Source organism: Topomyia yanbarensis, chromosome 2, assembly GCF_030247195.1.
Source record: "Topomyia yanbarensis strain Yona2022 chromosome 2, ASM3024719v1, whole genome shotgun sequence".
Taxonomy (NCBI): Eukaryota; Metazoa; Arthropoda; class Insecta; order Diptera; family Culicidae; genus Topomyia; species Topomyia yanbarensis.
The window spans coordinates 398,643,694-398,656,686 of record NC_080671.1 but is presented as its reverse complement, the minus strand read 5'-3'; the positions used below and the strand labels follow the sequence as shown (position 1 = coordinate 398,656,686).

General features: G+C 43.2%; 2 protein-coding genes across 2 annotated transcripts; both read left to right on the top strand.

Moving 5' to 3' along the window:
- The first annotated feature begins 2,442 nt into the window (after positions 1–2,442).
- On the top strand, positions 2,443–3,844 carry LOC131684883 (SWI/SNF-related matrix-associated actin-dependent regulator of chromatin subfamily B member 1). The gene is made up of 2 exons (XM_058968126.1): positions 2,443–2,636; positions 2,719–3,844. Exons 1-2 carry the CDS (start codon positions 2,556–2,558, stop codon positions 3,745–3,747), a joined length of 1,110 nt encoding a protein of 369 aa, XP_058824109.1. The 5' UTR covers positions 2,443–2,555; the 3' UTR covers positions 3,748–3,844.
- A 192-nt stretch (positions 3,845–4,036) lies between these two features.
- On the top strand, positions 4,037–4,759 carry LOC131684889 (uncharacterized). Its single transcript, XM_058968132.1, has 2 exons — positions 4,037–4,265; positions 4,326–4,759. Exons 1-2 carry the CDS (start codon positions 4,226–4,228, stop codon positions 4,601–4,603), a joined length of 318 nt encoding a protein of 105 aa, XP_058824115.1. The 5' UTR covers positions 4,037–4,225; the 3' UTR covers positions 4,604–4,759.
- Positions 4,760–12,993: the final 8,234 nt, after the last annotated feature.

The following is a 12,993-nucleotide window of genomic DNA, read 5'->3' as shown; positions in this document are numbered from 1 at the left end:
CCTTTGCAAATGGTGACAATCGGCGGCAAAGAACTTGGGAGAGGACCTTGTAGGCGGCGCTAAGTATTGTGAACGTGTGGTAGTTGCAGCAATCGAACATGTCACCCTTTTTGTAGATTGGGCAAATGACACCATCTATCCACTCCTCCGGAAGAATCTCCTCCTCCCAAATTTTGTCGATTACCCAGTACAGTGCTCTACCCAGTGTTTCACCACCCTATTTTAATAACTCGCTGGGTAGTTGATCTACACCGGCAGCTTTGTTGTTTTTCAGCCGACCGATCTACTCCTTGACTTCTTGGAGATCAAGGGCCGGCAGCCTATAGTCTTCTGCGAGTGCTCCAAGATCCGTTGCCATACCGCCTTCGTCCTCTGTTGCTTCACCGTTGAGCTGCTCGTCATAGTACTGCATCCACCTCTCATCCACCTCACACTCGTTCGTAAGAAGGTCGCCGTCTAAGTCCCTGCACATATCGGCTTGCGGAACGTAGCCTTTGTGCGAACTATTCAGCTTCTCGTAGAATTTCCGTGTGTCGTTTATGCGGTACAGTTGTTCCATCGCTTCACGATCTCGTTCCTCCTGTTGGCGCTTCTTTCTCCGGAGGACCGAGGTTTGCCTGTTCCGTGCTTGTTTGTATCGCTCCACATTGTCTCGTTCCGTGCTGCAGCATCCTCGCCAGTACTGCATTCTTCTCCTCTATTAACTGCTTACATTCGTCATCGAACCAGTCGTTTTCTCGATTCGGAATCGCTGTACCTAGTGCCGCTGTAGCAGTACTTCCTATGGCGTAACGGATCTCCCTCCAGCCAACTTCAAGAGTAGCTGCGCCCAGCTGTTCTTACATGGGTAGTGTTGCTTTCAGCCGCTGTGCGTAGTCTTGAGCAACCCCGGCGTCCCGAAGTTGCGCGATGTTGAGCCTTGGCGTCCTACTACGACGTGTGTTGTACATCGTGGAGTGTTTTGAGCGCATGCATACTACAACTAGGTCCGAATCTATATTCGCACTGCGGTTACAAACGTTGGTGATATAAGAGAAGAATCGCCCGTCGATTAGAACGTGATCGATTTGGTTTTCGGTGCGTTGGTCAGATGATCTCCAGGTGGCTTTGTGGATATTTGTGCGGGGAAGAGAGTACTTCGGGGTACCATGCCACGGAAGGCTGCGAAGCTCACGCATTGTTGGCCTCTGTCATTCGATACGGTGTGCAAGCTGTTTGGCCCGATTACCGGCCTAAACATTACCTTCCGTCCTACCTGAGCGTTCATATCACCGACGACGATTTTCACGTCCCGTTGCGAGCAGCCGTTAAAAATTTTAGGATGTTTCTTTTTTTGAAGATGACTCCCCCGTGTCCTTCGTTCAACTAAACTTTTATTTACAAAATTTTTTGGTTAGAAGTACATTTTTCTTATTTCTAAGGTTAGGTTATACATATACATATTCAATATTTATTACATATTACATACACGGGTGTTGTGGGAGCGGGATAGCGAGAATGAAAAAGAATAAGTGTCCAATGCCTTACACTTGCAGTTTAATTAAAGCAGAACGAAAGAACTCACATTTGGTAAACTTGGCGGGAGTTCCAATATGCTGTTTGAATGCCTGTTTCCTCACGCATGATCGCAAGAAACGTGAGTTGTTTATTTAGGCCGTCGGTAATAAAATTTACAACCCAATTTTTTTATTTTGGGTTCGACAGACATTGAATTGGTCGTTCTTGTGTACAAACAGAAACCTTTTGGATGCATCTGGCTGTTTGAATAACAGTGGATGTCTGAAGATAAGCTATTCACAGCATTGCTCGTTTTTATAAACATCTTCATATGGTTTTTCCAAAAATGCTTTTATACTACGTTTACACTACGAGTTAAAACGTGTTTTAACGCTATCTTGATGACATTTTTCTTGTTGCTAATTATTATAACATGTTTTAACTCTGTAGTGTGAACATGGTATTAATCCAATATTAATCGAAATTCTACTCGGTCTCGTAATCTACAGCCGTCGTACACCTCTTCCAGCTTCGCATAAAACGCTTTCTCGAAAAAAGTGTGAAAATATATAAAAAAAAAATTGGGAGCCAAATAGAACCCCTTATTGATAATTGTTGAATCTCGCGCTTGGTCAAGTCTCCCCAAGTTCCGCTATATTGTTCGATTTGGGAATTTGAGCTCTATAAATGCATGTAATAAGAGCAGAATTTTATTTTTACTCAATTGTCTATTTCACAAGAAAAAATCAAATTTCACGCTCCATGACTAAATCAGCCACGATGTTTTAAACATTATATTCTACAACCTTGCATATCGATTTAAGAAGTCTACTCCATTTTTATCAGTTGCCGTTTTCGACATTGATAGCTTATACCACTTAAATGACACATCATGGAAAAGAGAGAGATGTGACGTCTTGTGATGTTTATAGACTTTTGACAGCTTCTACGTTCGGATTGTACTTGCGTTAGTGACGCTTTTCTTATATTCAGTACAATTGAATAAAAATCGGTTTTATCCTGGTAGAATAAGAATTTTACAGCATTTTACATTCAACATGTCCCTGAAAACTTACGGCGACAAGCCGGTAAGCTTCCAAATCGAAGAAAATGGTGAATATTTTTGCATCGGCTCGGAGGTAAGTTTTGGCTTTTGTTATGGCCGCTGTACGCAATGGCTACGGCTTTCGGGAGGAAAATAAAACAAGCTTATTTTTGTAGGTGGGAAACTATCTCCGACTTTTCCGTGGGTTGCTATACAAGAAGTATCCGGGGATGCTCCGGCGCACGTTAAGCCCCGAGGAACGAAAGAAGCTACTCGATTCCGGAATTAGCAACCAGTTCCTTGCCAGTTCAGTTTCACTGTTGAGAGCAAACGAAGTGCAAGAAATTCTCGATGGAAATGATGAAAAGTATAAGGCTGTATCGATTACCACTACTGAGTTACCAGCACCTAGAGAAAGCAAATCAAGCAAGAAGCAACCGCCATGGGTCCCGACCATGCCCAATTCCAGCCATTTGGATGCGGTTCCGCAGGCGACTCCGATCAACCGGAACAGAGTTCATAACAAAAAAATTCGCACTTTTCCCATGTGTTTTGACGATACGGATCCAACGATGAACATCGAGAATGCTGCTCAAACGGAAATGCTGGTCCCGGTCCGATTGGACATGGAGATTGAAGGTCAAAAACTACGTGATACGTTCACCTGGAACCGGAACGAATCGATGATCACTCCAGAACAATTTGCAGAGGTTTTGTGTGATGACTTGGACTTAAACACGACACCCTTCGTCCCGGCAATTGCCGCTGCCATAAGACAGCAAATCGAAGCATACCCGAGCGAACCGGTAGTGCTGGAGGAGGGTTCCGACCAACGTGTGCTAGTGAAGCTAAACATTCACGTCGGAAATACGTCGCTGGTCGATCAGGTCGAGTGGGACATGGCAGAGAAGGAAAACAATCCGGAAGACTTTGCAGTTAAGCTGTGTGCAGAGCTGGGTCTGGGTGGAGAATTTGTGACGGCAATTTCCTACTCCATTCGAGGTCAGTTGTCGTGGCATCAGCGCACTTACGCGTACAGCGAGGCCCCTCTGGCTACGGTCGAAGTTCCCTTCAGAGCACCTAGTGACGCAGACCAGTGGGCACCTTTTCTGGAGACACTGACCGATGCGGAGATGGAGAAGAAGATTCGCGACCAGGATCGTAATACACGGCGAATGCGTCGATTGGCCAACACCTACACATAAGCTGACTCATGACTCATGATGACATCTTTTTCATAGCATATAGAAATAAGAAATAACATTTTTGTCGAGTTCTTGAAAAAATAAACTATGTCTATCATGTACGATTATTGTTGTACTTGAGAAACGGCATTTATCCATGCTCTCGCATTTTTTAAATAGTGCGGACCGACGTTTGCCGATCACTTATAAAAAGTTTTCTGCAATGCATAAAACACAGTTCCTCATGTAACTGATGTGTAGATATCCTACTAGAAATTTGCTCGAATGCGACGGCGCGGTAATAATATGGAGCATCAGTTTAGTTGACAGGATAAAATCGATATTTTCTCAGTTTCGCAGCATCCGCAACATTTAGTCTGATTGCATGTGAATTCTAATATTATTGTTGATATTTTAAGTGATACTGTGCGAAACATTACTTTTATACCAAGAATAAGATAAAGCCTAAAGTTTTTCGATTATTGTATTAACAAGAAAGATGTCCGCAAAGCAAAAATCAAGTGCAGGTGCTAGGGATGGTAAGCTACTAGAACGATTTTTTATTTTTTGATTTTTTTAATAATCACTTCACACCACAGATGATCTGTCTTCGGAATCAGTAGAAGTCCTTCGCGAGCGTTTGAACCAAATGAAGCGTCTGATTGCTGAACGACAATCCCAGAACAGCAGCGGCAGTGCCTCTGACCTCTGGTCCCCTCAGACCAGATCCACCTGTAGTGGCATAATCGATGGTAATTTTCTGTCGATGGCTTTCGGTGGGGCCCTGATTGTGATCCTATCGGTATCGGTGTACGCATTCTACAATTTGTACCATGCCGTACTCAAAAAGTTCCCATCTCAGCACACGGAGCTGTAAGCTGGTGGCGCTCGCATGAAAATGTTTTGTGCCAAATACATATACGGAAGTGAGTTGCATTTCGATCGTGAACCGACAAATGGGCGAAACTAACAAATGTACACAAACAGAGATTTGATTAATATCTGAAAGAGGATTAAAAATACTTTATAAAAAATATAAAAACTCATTAATAAATATTTCACACTTCATTAAAATCAATAAAAAACGAAACGGCGAATCCGACTTTCGACTGTAAACAAAAAGCCAGGCGGGTTACGCCTCTGCATTTCTAAGGTAGTGTATACAGGCGAAATTGACAGCATCATTGTTTACAAGGTCCGTAAACAGAATCGCCCTAAACAAAAACCAAGTGCTTGTTACGCCCAGGGGGAATAACAAATTTTCCCCTCCAGCGAGCACGGCGAAAGCCACATTTGATTTTTGTTTTTTGGCGACACTGCACGGCGAAATTGACAGTCGTCAAAACAAGAGGGCGACTCAAAAAAGGCCTAATCAACATTTCATAACAACACTCGGCGAAAAAATCTGTTTTCAATTTTATCAACGAAAACGTTATTATATAAAACATTTTAGTTATGCTTCCGAAAACTAGTATTGTTTCAAAGTGTTTCAATACATTCGTAACCCAACTTTGTACCGGGAAACAAGTGCTTTTTGTTCTCTCCGGTGTGGTTTAGTTTTTTCGGTGGTACGAAGGTGCTTGCTGTGGCAGAGGCTGCAGTAAAGCATTACTAATAAACAGTCCCGCGAGTGATAATTGTTACCTGCGATATCAGTTAAAGTAGTGCAGTGAAGTGCGTTACTAAACATTTTTCTTGCCTGAAAGACGGCTTTGTTTAGACGAGCTATATCAGCTCTACTGTGTGAAGGTCACGCGGGTGACGGATAAAACAAACGAAGGATCAATTCACCTACCAGCTCGTCAGGAACCAACTGGTGAAGTGTTTCGTTTTTTACTTTTCTTATCGATTTTTTTTCTTTTTATTGCTTTTGATTTTTTATTTTGATTTAAGTTAAACAGTGCGGTAGAGCGTGTTGCTCCCGCAACAAAATGGAACAAACAGAAGGATCACCCTCCGAAGAGGAATATTATGAAGAAGAAGAACGTATATCTGATACTGAGACAGATAATGTTATGGTCGATCCACTTCCCCCACTTTCCCCCAATGTCTCACAGCCCCCCCGAGTCAAGGTTTACCAGGATGGATCCGCTGGTCCTTGGGTGGTATACTTTCGGCCCAAAAATAAACCGTTAAACAGCATAACTGTTGCACGGGAGCTGACAAAACGTTACTCGGCCGTAACCGAGATTAAAAAGGTTCAGTCAGATAAACTGCGCGTAGTCGTTACTGACTTGAAACAAGCCAATGATATCGTTAGCAATAGCCTCTTTACGCTGGAGTATCGCGTCTACATCCCTTCTCGTGATGTGGAGATCGACGGTGTGGTAAGTGATGCGGGTCTAACTGTCGATGATCTGATGAATGGTGGGGCTGGCCGCTTTAAGGACCCTAACCTTCAATCAGTTAAGATTTTGGAGTGCAAGCAATTGCACTCAAAGTCCATCGAAGATGGTAATTACTATCCATCAGACTCGTTTCGCGTAACCTTCGCCGGATCTGCACTTCCGAGCTACGTTGAAGTGGGAGGAGCTCGTCTACCTGTACGCCTGTTTGTACCGCGGGTCATGAATTGTTCCAATTGCAAGCAGCTAGGTCACACGGCCACCTACTGTAGCAACAAGCAACGGTGCGGTAAATGTGGGGAACGCCATGCGGATGATACTTGCAGTAGCCCCGCTGAGAAGTGTGTTTACTGTGGGGAGAATCCGCATGCACTTTTGACATGCCCAACGTACAAACTTCGCGCGGATAAACTGAAGCGATCCGCCAAAGATCGCTCCAGACGCTCTTACGCAGAAATGCTTAAAAGAGCTGTTCCACTTATCTCCGAAAACCCATTCGCTCTCTTGCCAACTGACGATAACGCCTCTAACGACCCTTGCGAGGGGCATTCTTTGGCTCCGCTTGGAAACTCTAGGAAAAGACCTAATCAAAACTCACCTGAACTTCCTCGTAAGGGTCCTAGGTTGTCCCAAACAAGGGTACAAAATAAAAATAATTCATCAACTGGAAGTGCTGGTACAAATCCGAAGATAATACCTCCTGGTTTTGGGAAATTGAGATACAACCAGGAGTTCCCAGCACTCCCCGGGGCACCAAAAATCCCAAGTGCTCCAATTTTACAGTCAGAAACTCAACCTAAAACGGGATTCCTTAAATTTTCTGACATTGTGGACTGGATATTCACAGCTTTCAACATTACCGATCCTATGAAAAGCTTTCTGGTTGCTATTCTACCAACAGTAAGAACATTTTTAAAACAGTTGACTGAACAATGGCCCCTCCTTACAGCGATCGTATCCTTCGATGGCTAACTTATTAGACGGAATCAGGGATCTGATCACTGTTTTACAGTGGAACTGCAGAAGTATTATCCCCAAAATTGATTCATTAAAACACTTGCTAAATTACAATCATTGTGATGCATTTTCCCTATGTGAAACATGGCTAACTTCTAATATAAACCTCAACTTCCACGATTTTAATATTATCCGCTTGGATCGAGAAGACTCATATGGGGGGGTACTTTTAGGGATCAAAAAGTGCTACTCCTTCAATCGAATCAACCTCCCTTCGACGCCAGGCATTGAAGTTGTCGCTTGTCAAACAACAATCAAAGGCAAAGATCTTTGCATTGCTTCTATTTACATTCCTCCTAGGGCCATGATGGGATATCGAAGATTCTCCAACGTGATTGAACACCTTCCCTCGCCCCGCCTGCTTCTTGGAGACTTTAACTCTCACGGTACGGGGTGGGGCTGTCTATACGACGATAATCGATCTTCGACAATTCAAGACCTTTGTGACAACTTCAATATGACAATTCTGAACACAGGGGAAATGACACGAATTCCTAGACCACCTACGCAAGCAAGTGCACTGGACATATCTTTATGCTCGACATCACTACGGTTAGATTGCAAGTGGAAGGTAATATCTGATCCCCACGGTAGTGACCACTTACCAATTGTAATTGCAATCACCACTGGTTCAAGACCATCGACACCAATCAATGTTCCCTATGACCTCACACGAAACATTGATTGGAAGAGCTACGCTGCTGAGATATCCAAAACTATCGATTCAACACAGATACTTCCCCCGGAGGAAGAATATAAGTTTTTGTCCAACTCGATTCTCGATAGCGCGATTCAAACTCAGACGAAACGAGTACCCGACGTGAACACCCAAAAACGTTCTCCCAACCCGTGGTGGGACAAAGAGTGCTCAGACGTGTACGCGGAGAAAGCTGCCGCGTATAAAACCTTCCGGAACGACGGTTTAGTTGCTAGTTATCGAGTATACGCGATATTAGAAAAGCGAATGAAAAATTTAATGAAAGCTAAGAAACGCAGTTACTGGCGCCGGTTTGTCGACGGGTTAACAAGAGAAACATCGATGAGCACTCTTTGGGGCACGGCCCGACGTATGCGAAACCGAAACAGTACTAACGAGAGCGTGGAATATTCAAACCGTTGGATATTCGATTTCGCCAAGAAGGTTTGTCCGGATTCCGCCCCGGCACAGAAAATCTTCCGCGCCGCGTCGCCTTACAATACCGCGAACGAAACACCGTTTACGATGGTGGAGTTCTCACTTGCTCTCTTATCATGTAACAATAAAGCCCCGGGGCCAGATAGAATTAAATTCAACTTATTGAAGAATCTGCCAGACTCTGCCAAAAGACGCTTGTTGAATTTATTTAATAGGTTTCTTGAGGGTAACATTGTCCCACATGACAGGAGACAGGTGAGGGTCATCGCCATCCAAAAACCAGGAAAACCAGCCTCCGACCACAATTCGTATCGTCCGATTGCAATGCTGTCCTGTATCCGGAAGTTGTTCGAGAAAATGATCCTGTTTCGGCTCGACAATTGGGTCGAAACAAATGGCTTACTGTCAGATACACAATTTGGCTTCCGCAAAGGCAAAGGGACGAACGATTGCCTTGCGTTGCTCTCAACAGAAATTCAAATGGCATATGCTAACAAAGAGCAGATGGCATCAGTATTCTTGGATATTAAGGGGGCTTTCGATTCAGTTTCGATCAACATTCTTTATGAGAAGTTGCACCAGCATGGTCTTTCGCCAATTTTAAATAACTTTTTGCTAAACCTGTTGTCTGAAAAACAAATGCATTTCTCGCATGGCGATTTATCGACATCACGATTTAGCTACATGGGCCTTCCCCAGGGCTCATGTCTAAGCCCTCTCCTCTACAATTTTTACGTGAATGACATTGACGAATGTCTTGTCAATTCCTGCACGCTAAGGCAGCTTGCAGATGACGGTGTGGTCTCTATTACAGGTCCTAAAGCCGTCGACTTGCAAGGACCACTGCAAGATACCTTGGACAATTTGTCTGCATGGGCTCTCCAACTGGGTATCGAGTTCTCCACGGAGAAAACTGAGCTAGTCGTATTTTCTAGAAAGCGTGAACCAGCGCAACTACAGCTTCAATTAATGGATCAAACTATTGCTCAGGCTTCAACATTCAAATATCTCGGGGTATGGTTCGACTCTAAAGGTACCTGGGGATGTCACATTAGGTATCTGAAACAGAAGTGCCAACAAAGGATCAACTTTTTCCGTACAATAACTGGAACATGGTGGGGTGCCCATCCAGGAGACCTAATCAGGTTGTACCAAACAACGATATTATCAGTGTTGGAGTACGGATGTTTCTGCTTTCGCTCCACTGCGAACATACACTTCATCAAACTGGAGCGAATCCAGTATCGTTGCTTGCGTATTGCCTTGGGTTGCATGCACTCGACCCATACGATGAGTCTCGAAGTGCTGGCGGGCGTTCTTCCGCTGAAAAATCGATTCTGGGACCTCTCATATCGATTGCTCATTCGATGCGATATTCTGAACCCATTGGTGATTGCAAATTGCGAAAGGCTTGTCGAGCTTAATTCTCAGACCCGATTCATGTCCTTGTACTTCGATTACATGGCACAGAACATCAATTCATCTACATATAACGTCAACCGTGCTCATCTCTTAGATACTTCTGATCCAACTGTATTTTTCGATACATCCATGAAGGAAGAGATTTATGGAATTCCGGATCATATTCGCCCACAAGTGGTCCCAAATATTTTCTATAACAAATACCATCAAGTCGACTGCGCCAAAATGTTCTACACTGACGGATCAATTCTCGACGGGTCCACAGGCTTCGGTATCTTCAACGAAAATCTTGCTGCCTCATTCAAACTCAATGATCCTGCTTCAATTTACGTCGCAGAATTAGCTGCCATTCAGTATACTCTCGGGATCATTGACACCCTGCCCTCAGACCATTACTTCATCGTTTCGGATAGTCTCAGCTCCATTGAGGCCATCCGTGCGGCGAAGCCTGGAAAGCACTCACCGTATTTCCTGGGAAAATACGGGAATATCTGAGTGCTTTATCTGAAAAATCTTACCAGATTACCTTGGTTTGGGTCCCGTCACATTGTTCTATTGCGGGCAATGAGAAGGCGGACTCTTTAGCCAAGGTGGGCGCATTAGAAGGCGACACTTACGAAAGACCAATTTGCTTCAACGAATTTTTCAGTATCTCTCGTCAGAGGACGCTCGATAGCTGGCAAACCTCATGGAGCAATGGGCATCTGGGACGGTGGCTACATTCCATTATCCCGAAGGTATCAACGAATGCTTGGTTTAAGGGGTTGGATGTGAACCGGGACTTTATTCGTACGATGTCAAGGATCATGTCCAACCATTACTCGTTTGACGCGCATCTCCGTCGTATAGGGCTTGCTGAAAATAATCATTGTGTTTGTGAGAACGGCTATCACGACATCGAGCATGTTGTTTGGCTGTGCGCAGAGTACTGTGTTGCCAGGTCCCAACTAATAGATTCCCTTCGGGCCCGAGGTAGATCACCCTATGTGCCAGTCCGGGACGTCCTGGCAAGCCGTGACCACCCCTATATTTTTCTTATCTATATCTTTTTGAAAACCATTGATGTCCAAGTTTAATACATTTTACCCTCTCTCATTCACAGTAGAATCTCACCAACCTATCCCTGTATCTACAATATGGCATTGCTTCACGAGTCTTCGGTGCACACTCTTCTTGATAACCGTCTATCCAGAACATCATGACCTACCGCACATGCAGATGATATAGAGTGCCAATAATTATCCGAAATATCGACCCTCCCCTCGCCCCTGCGATTACAGGCTGGAAACTACAACACTACAACAAAGTGTGCATATCCGCCACAATGATCAATCAGCAAACGACGCTGTCAATTACACAATATGTATCCCACTTCCTACCTTTTTCCTTTACTTACATAAGAGGGGAGCAAGCCGCCCCTAAATACGGCTTTCCCTTCCCCCACTAACATGTGACATGTAATATAAAAAAAATGAATTATCGGCCTCGTTAAGCTACAGCATTTGGGCCTAAATAAACGTATTTTAAGATAAAAGTGTTTCAATACATTTGAAGGCGCAGTATGCAAACACTGTTAAAATACGATTTAATTTTCTGAACCGAATTTTCAAAGCTATTTTTCTCGATTCGATATCATTGCGACTACGGCCCTTTGGTCGATTCATGATCGATTTTTTCCATCGAGATTCAGAATATGTGGTATTTCATAGTACGACCCTTTAGTATCCTTTGGAACAAGCTTGTAGTAATTACATTCTCATCCTGTTGTTATACTATTGACAGAGAACTTAAAATCCCACATGTAGGCAAAAGAAGCACAGCAAAAAGCCGCTGTAAATAAATCTCATTCCATGTTTAGAGTACAGACAATTTACCACATAGACATACGGAGGCGAAACAATAAAACTGTAGTAACCGTGACAATTATTACAGCGAACTGATATCACATCCCTTATAAAAAAATGATACACGAACTTTATCTCGATTGTATACTATTCCCCCGAAAAGCATACCCAAGAAAGCCATGCCCCAGAATTCCACTCCCCAGAATATCATCCCCCAGAATATACTATTCCCCAGAAAGTCATTTCCCAGAATGTACCATTCCCCAGAATTCCATACCCCAGAATGCACCATCTCCCAGAAAGTCATTCCCCAGAAAAGTTTAACTTTTTTTTATTGATTTGATCTTTTCAAACGTACTACTCGTTCCCAGTTTCATCGAACCACATTTTTCGATTCGGTCACATTTCAAATGATTTGCATTGTGTTGAAACCGGATGACATTATTTATTCCGAATTAAAATAAAGAATGGCTGACCCACTCCACAGAGACTAAAATACCGAAGTGTACCCTAGAAAGAACTTTTCTCCAGAAAACCATATCCGGAATGAACCAATGCTCATAAGTTTATTCCACAGTTATAACCATTTCCCAGACATTTTTTTTGAAGTGGGAAATTTTTTTGATGAAAATCAAAACATTTTTTCAGTATGTTGATCATATTGCTGGTAGGGCTCCTTGCAAAAATATCGTTGCACCAATTCGGCCAAAACACTAGCTACACCTTTTATACACGGTTCCAACCACTCATTTACAAATTAGTTAACCCTCAGGCCCAGGAACAATTAGTATATCCCCCGTATACTTGCGCATATGTCAGTGGCGCCATAATCGCAAATGCGATAACAGTCCCAACTAAAAATATATTCAATTCAAAATGACCGCTAGCATTGACGAATAATTGTTGTCGAGTTTTATGTCTGTAACTCTGTGGTATAAGTACCATTTGGCGTAAGGCATAAAAATACTTTCGAATGTATTTAGTGCAACCTGTTTGAGTAAACCGAGCAATCGGGTGGATCGCACATTTGCGTACGAAACATTCCCAATACAAAAGAAGGATAAATGTTCTCAAAACCCACTAAACCATTTGTCAAAATATGCATTTATTTCGATTTTAATGTGGATTCAACCAATGCTCCAAAGAAGGAATCAACATATATGTTTGAATAAACCGGGCAGACGAAAAGATCACAAGTTTGCGTGCAATAGTTACTTGGCGTACAAATTCAAAGAACTGCTCATGTTTGAAAGAAGGAACCAAGTCCTATGTTCGAGTAAACCGGTTATACGAGAGGATAACAGGTTTGATTGCGAGAGGCCGCCGCTTTCGACGGCACATTCTCAGCACCTTAAAACCGCATAAGTAAGTTAAGGTATGCGCAAACCTTTGGCTTAACCACAAATAATAAATAAAAACATTAACTTTTCTGGGAAATGGGGCATTCTGGGGAATGACTTTCTGGGGAATGGGGCATTCTGGATAATGGTTTTCAAGGGATTGG

Coding starts and splice junctions, on each gene's coding strand:
- LOC131684883 (XM_058968126.1), top strand. CDS start 2,556: ATGTCCCTGAAAACTTACGGCGACAAGCCGGTAAGCTTCCAAATCGAA. Junction 2,637..2,718: donor ATTTTTGCATCGGCTCGGAG/GTAAGTTTTGGC, acceptor TTATTTTTGTAG/GTGGGAAACTATCTCCGACT.
- LOC131684889 (XM_058968132.1), top strand. CDS start 4,226: ATGTCCGCAAAGCAAAAATCAAGTGCAGGTGCTAGGGATG. Junction 4,266..4,325: donor AAGTGCAGGTGCTAGGGATG/GTAAGCTACTAG, acceptor TTCACACCACAG/ATGATCTGTCTTCGGAATCA.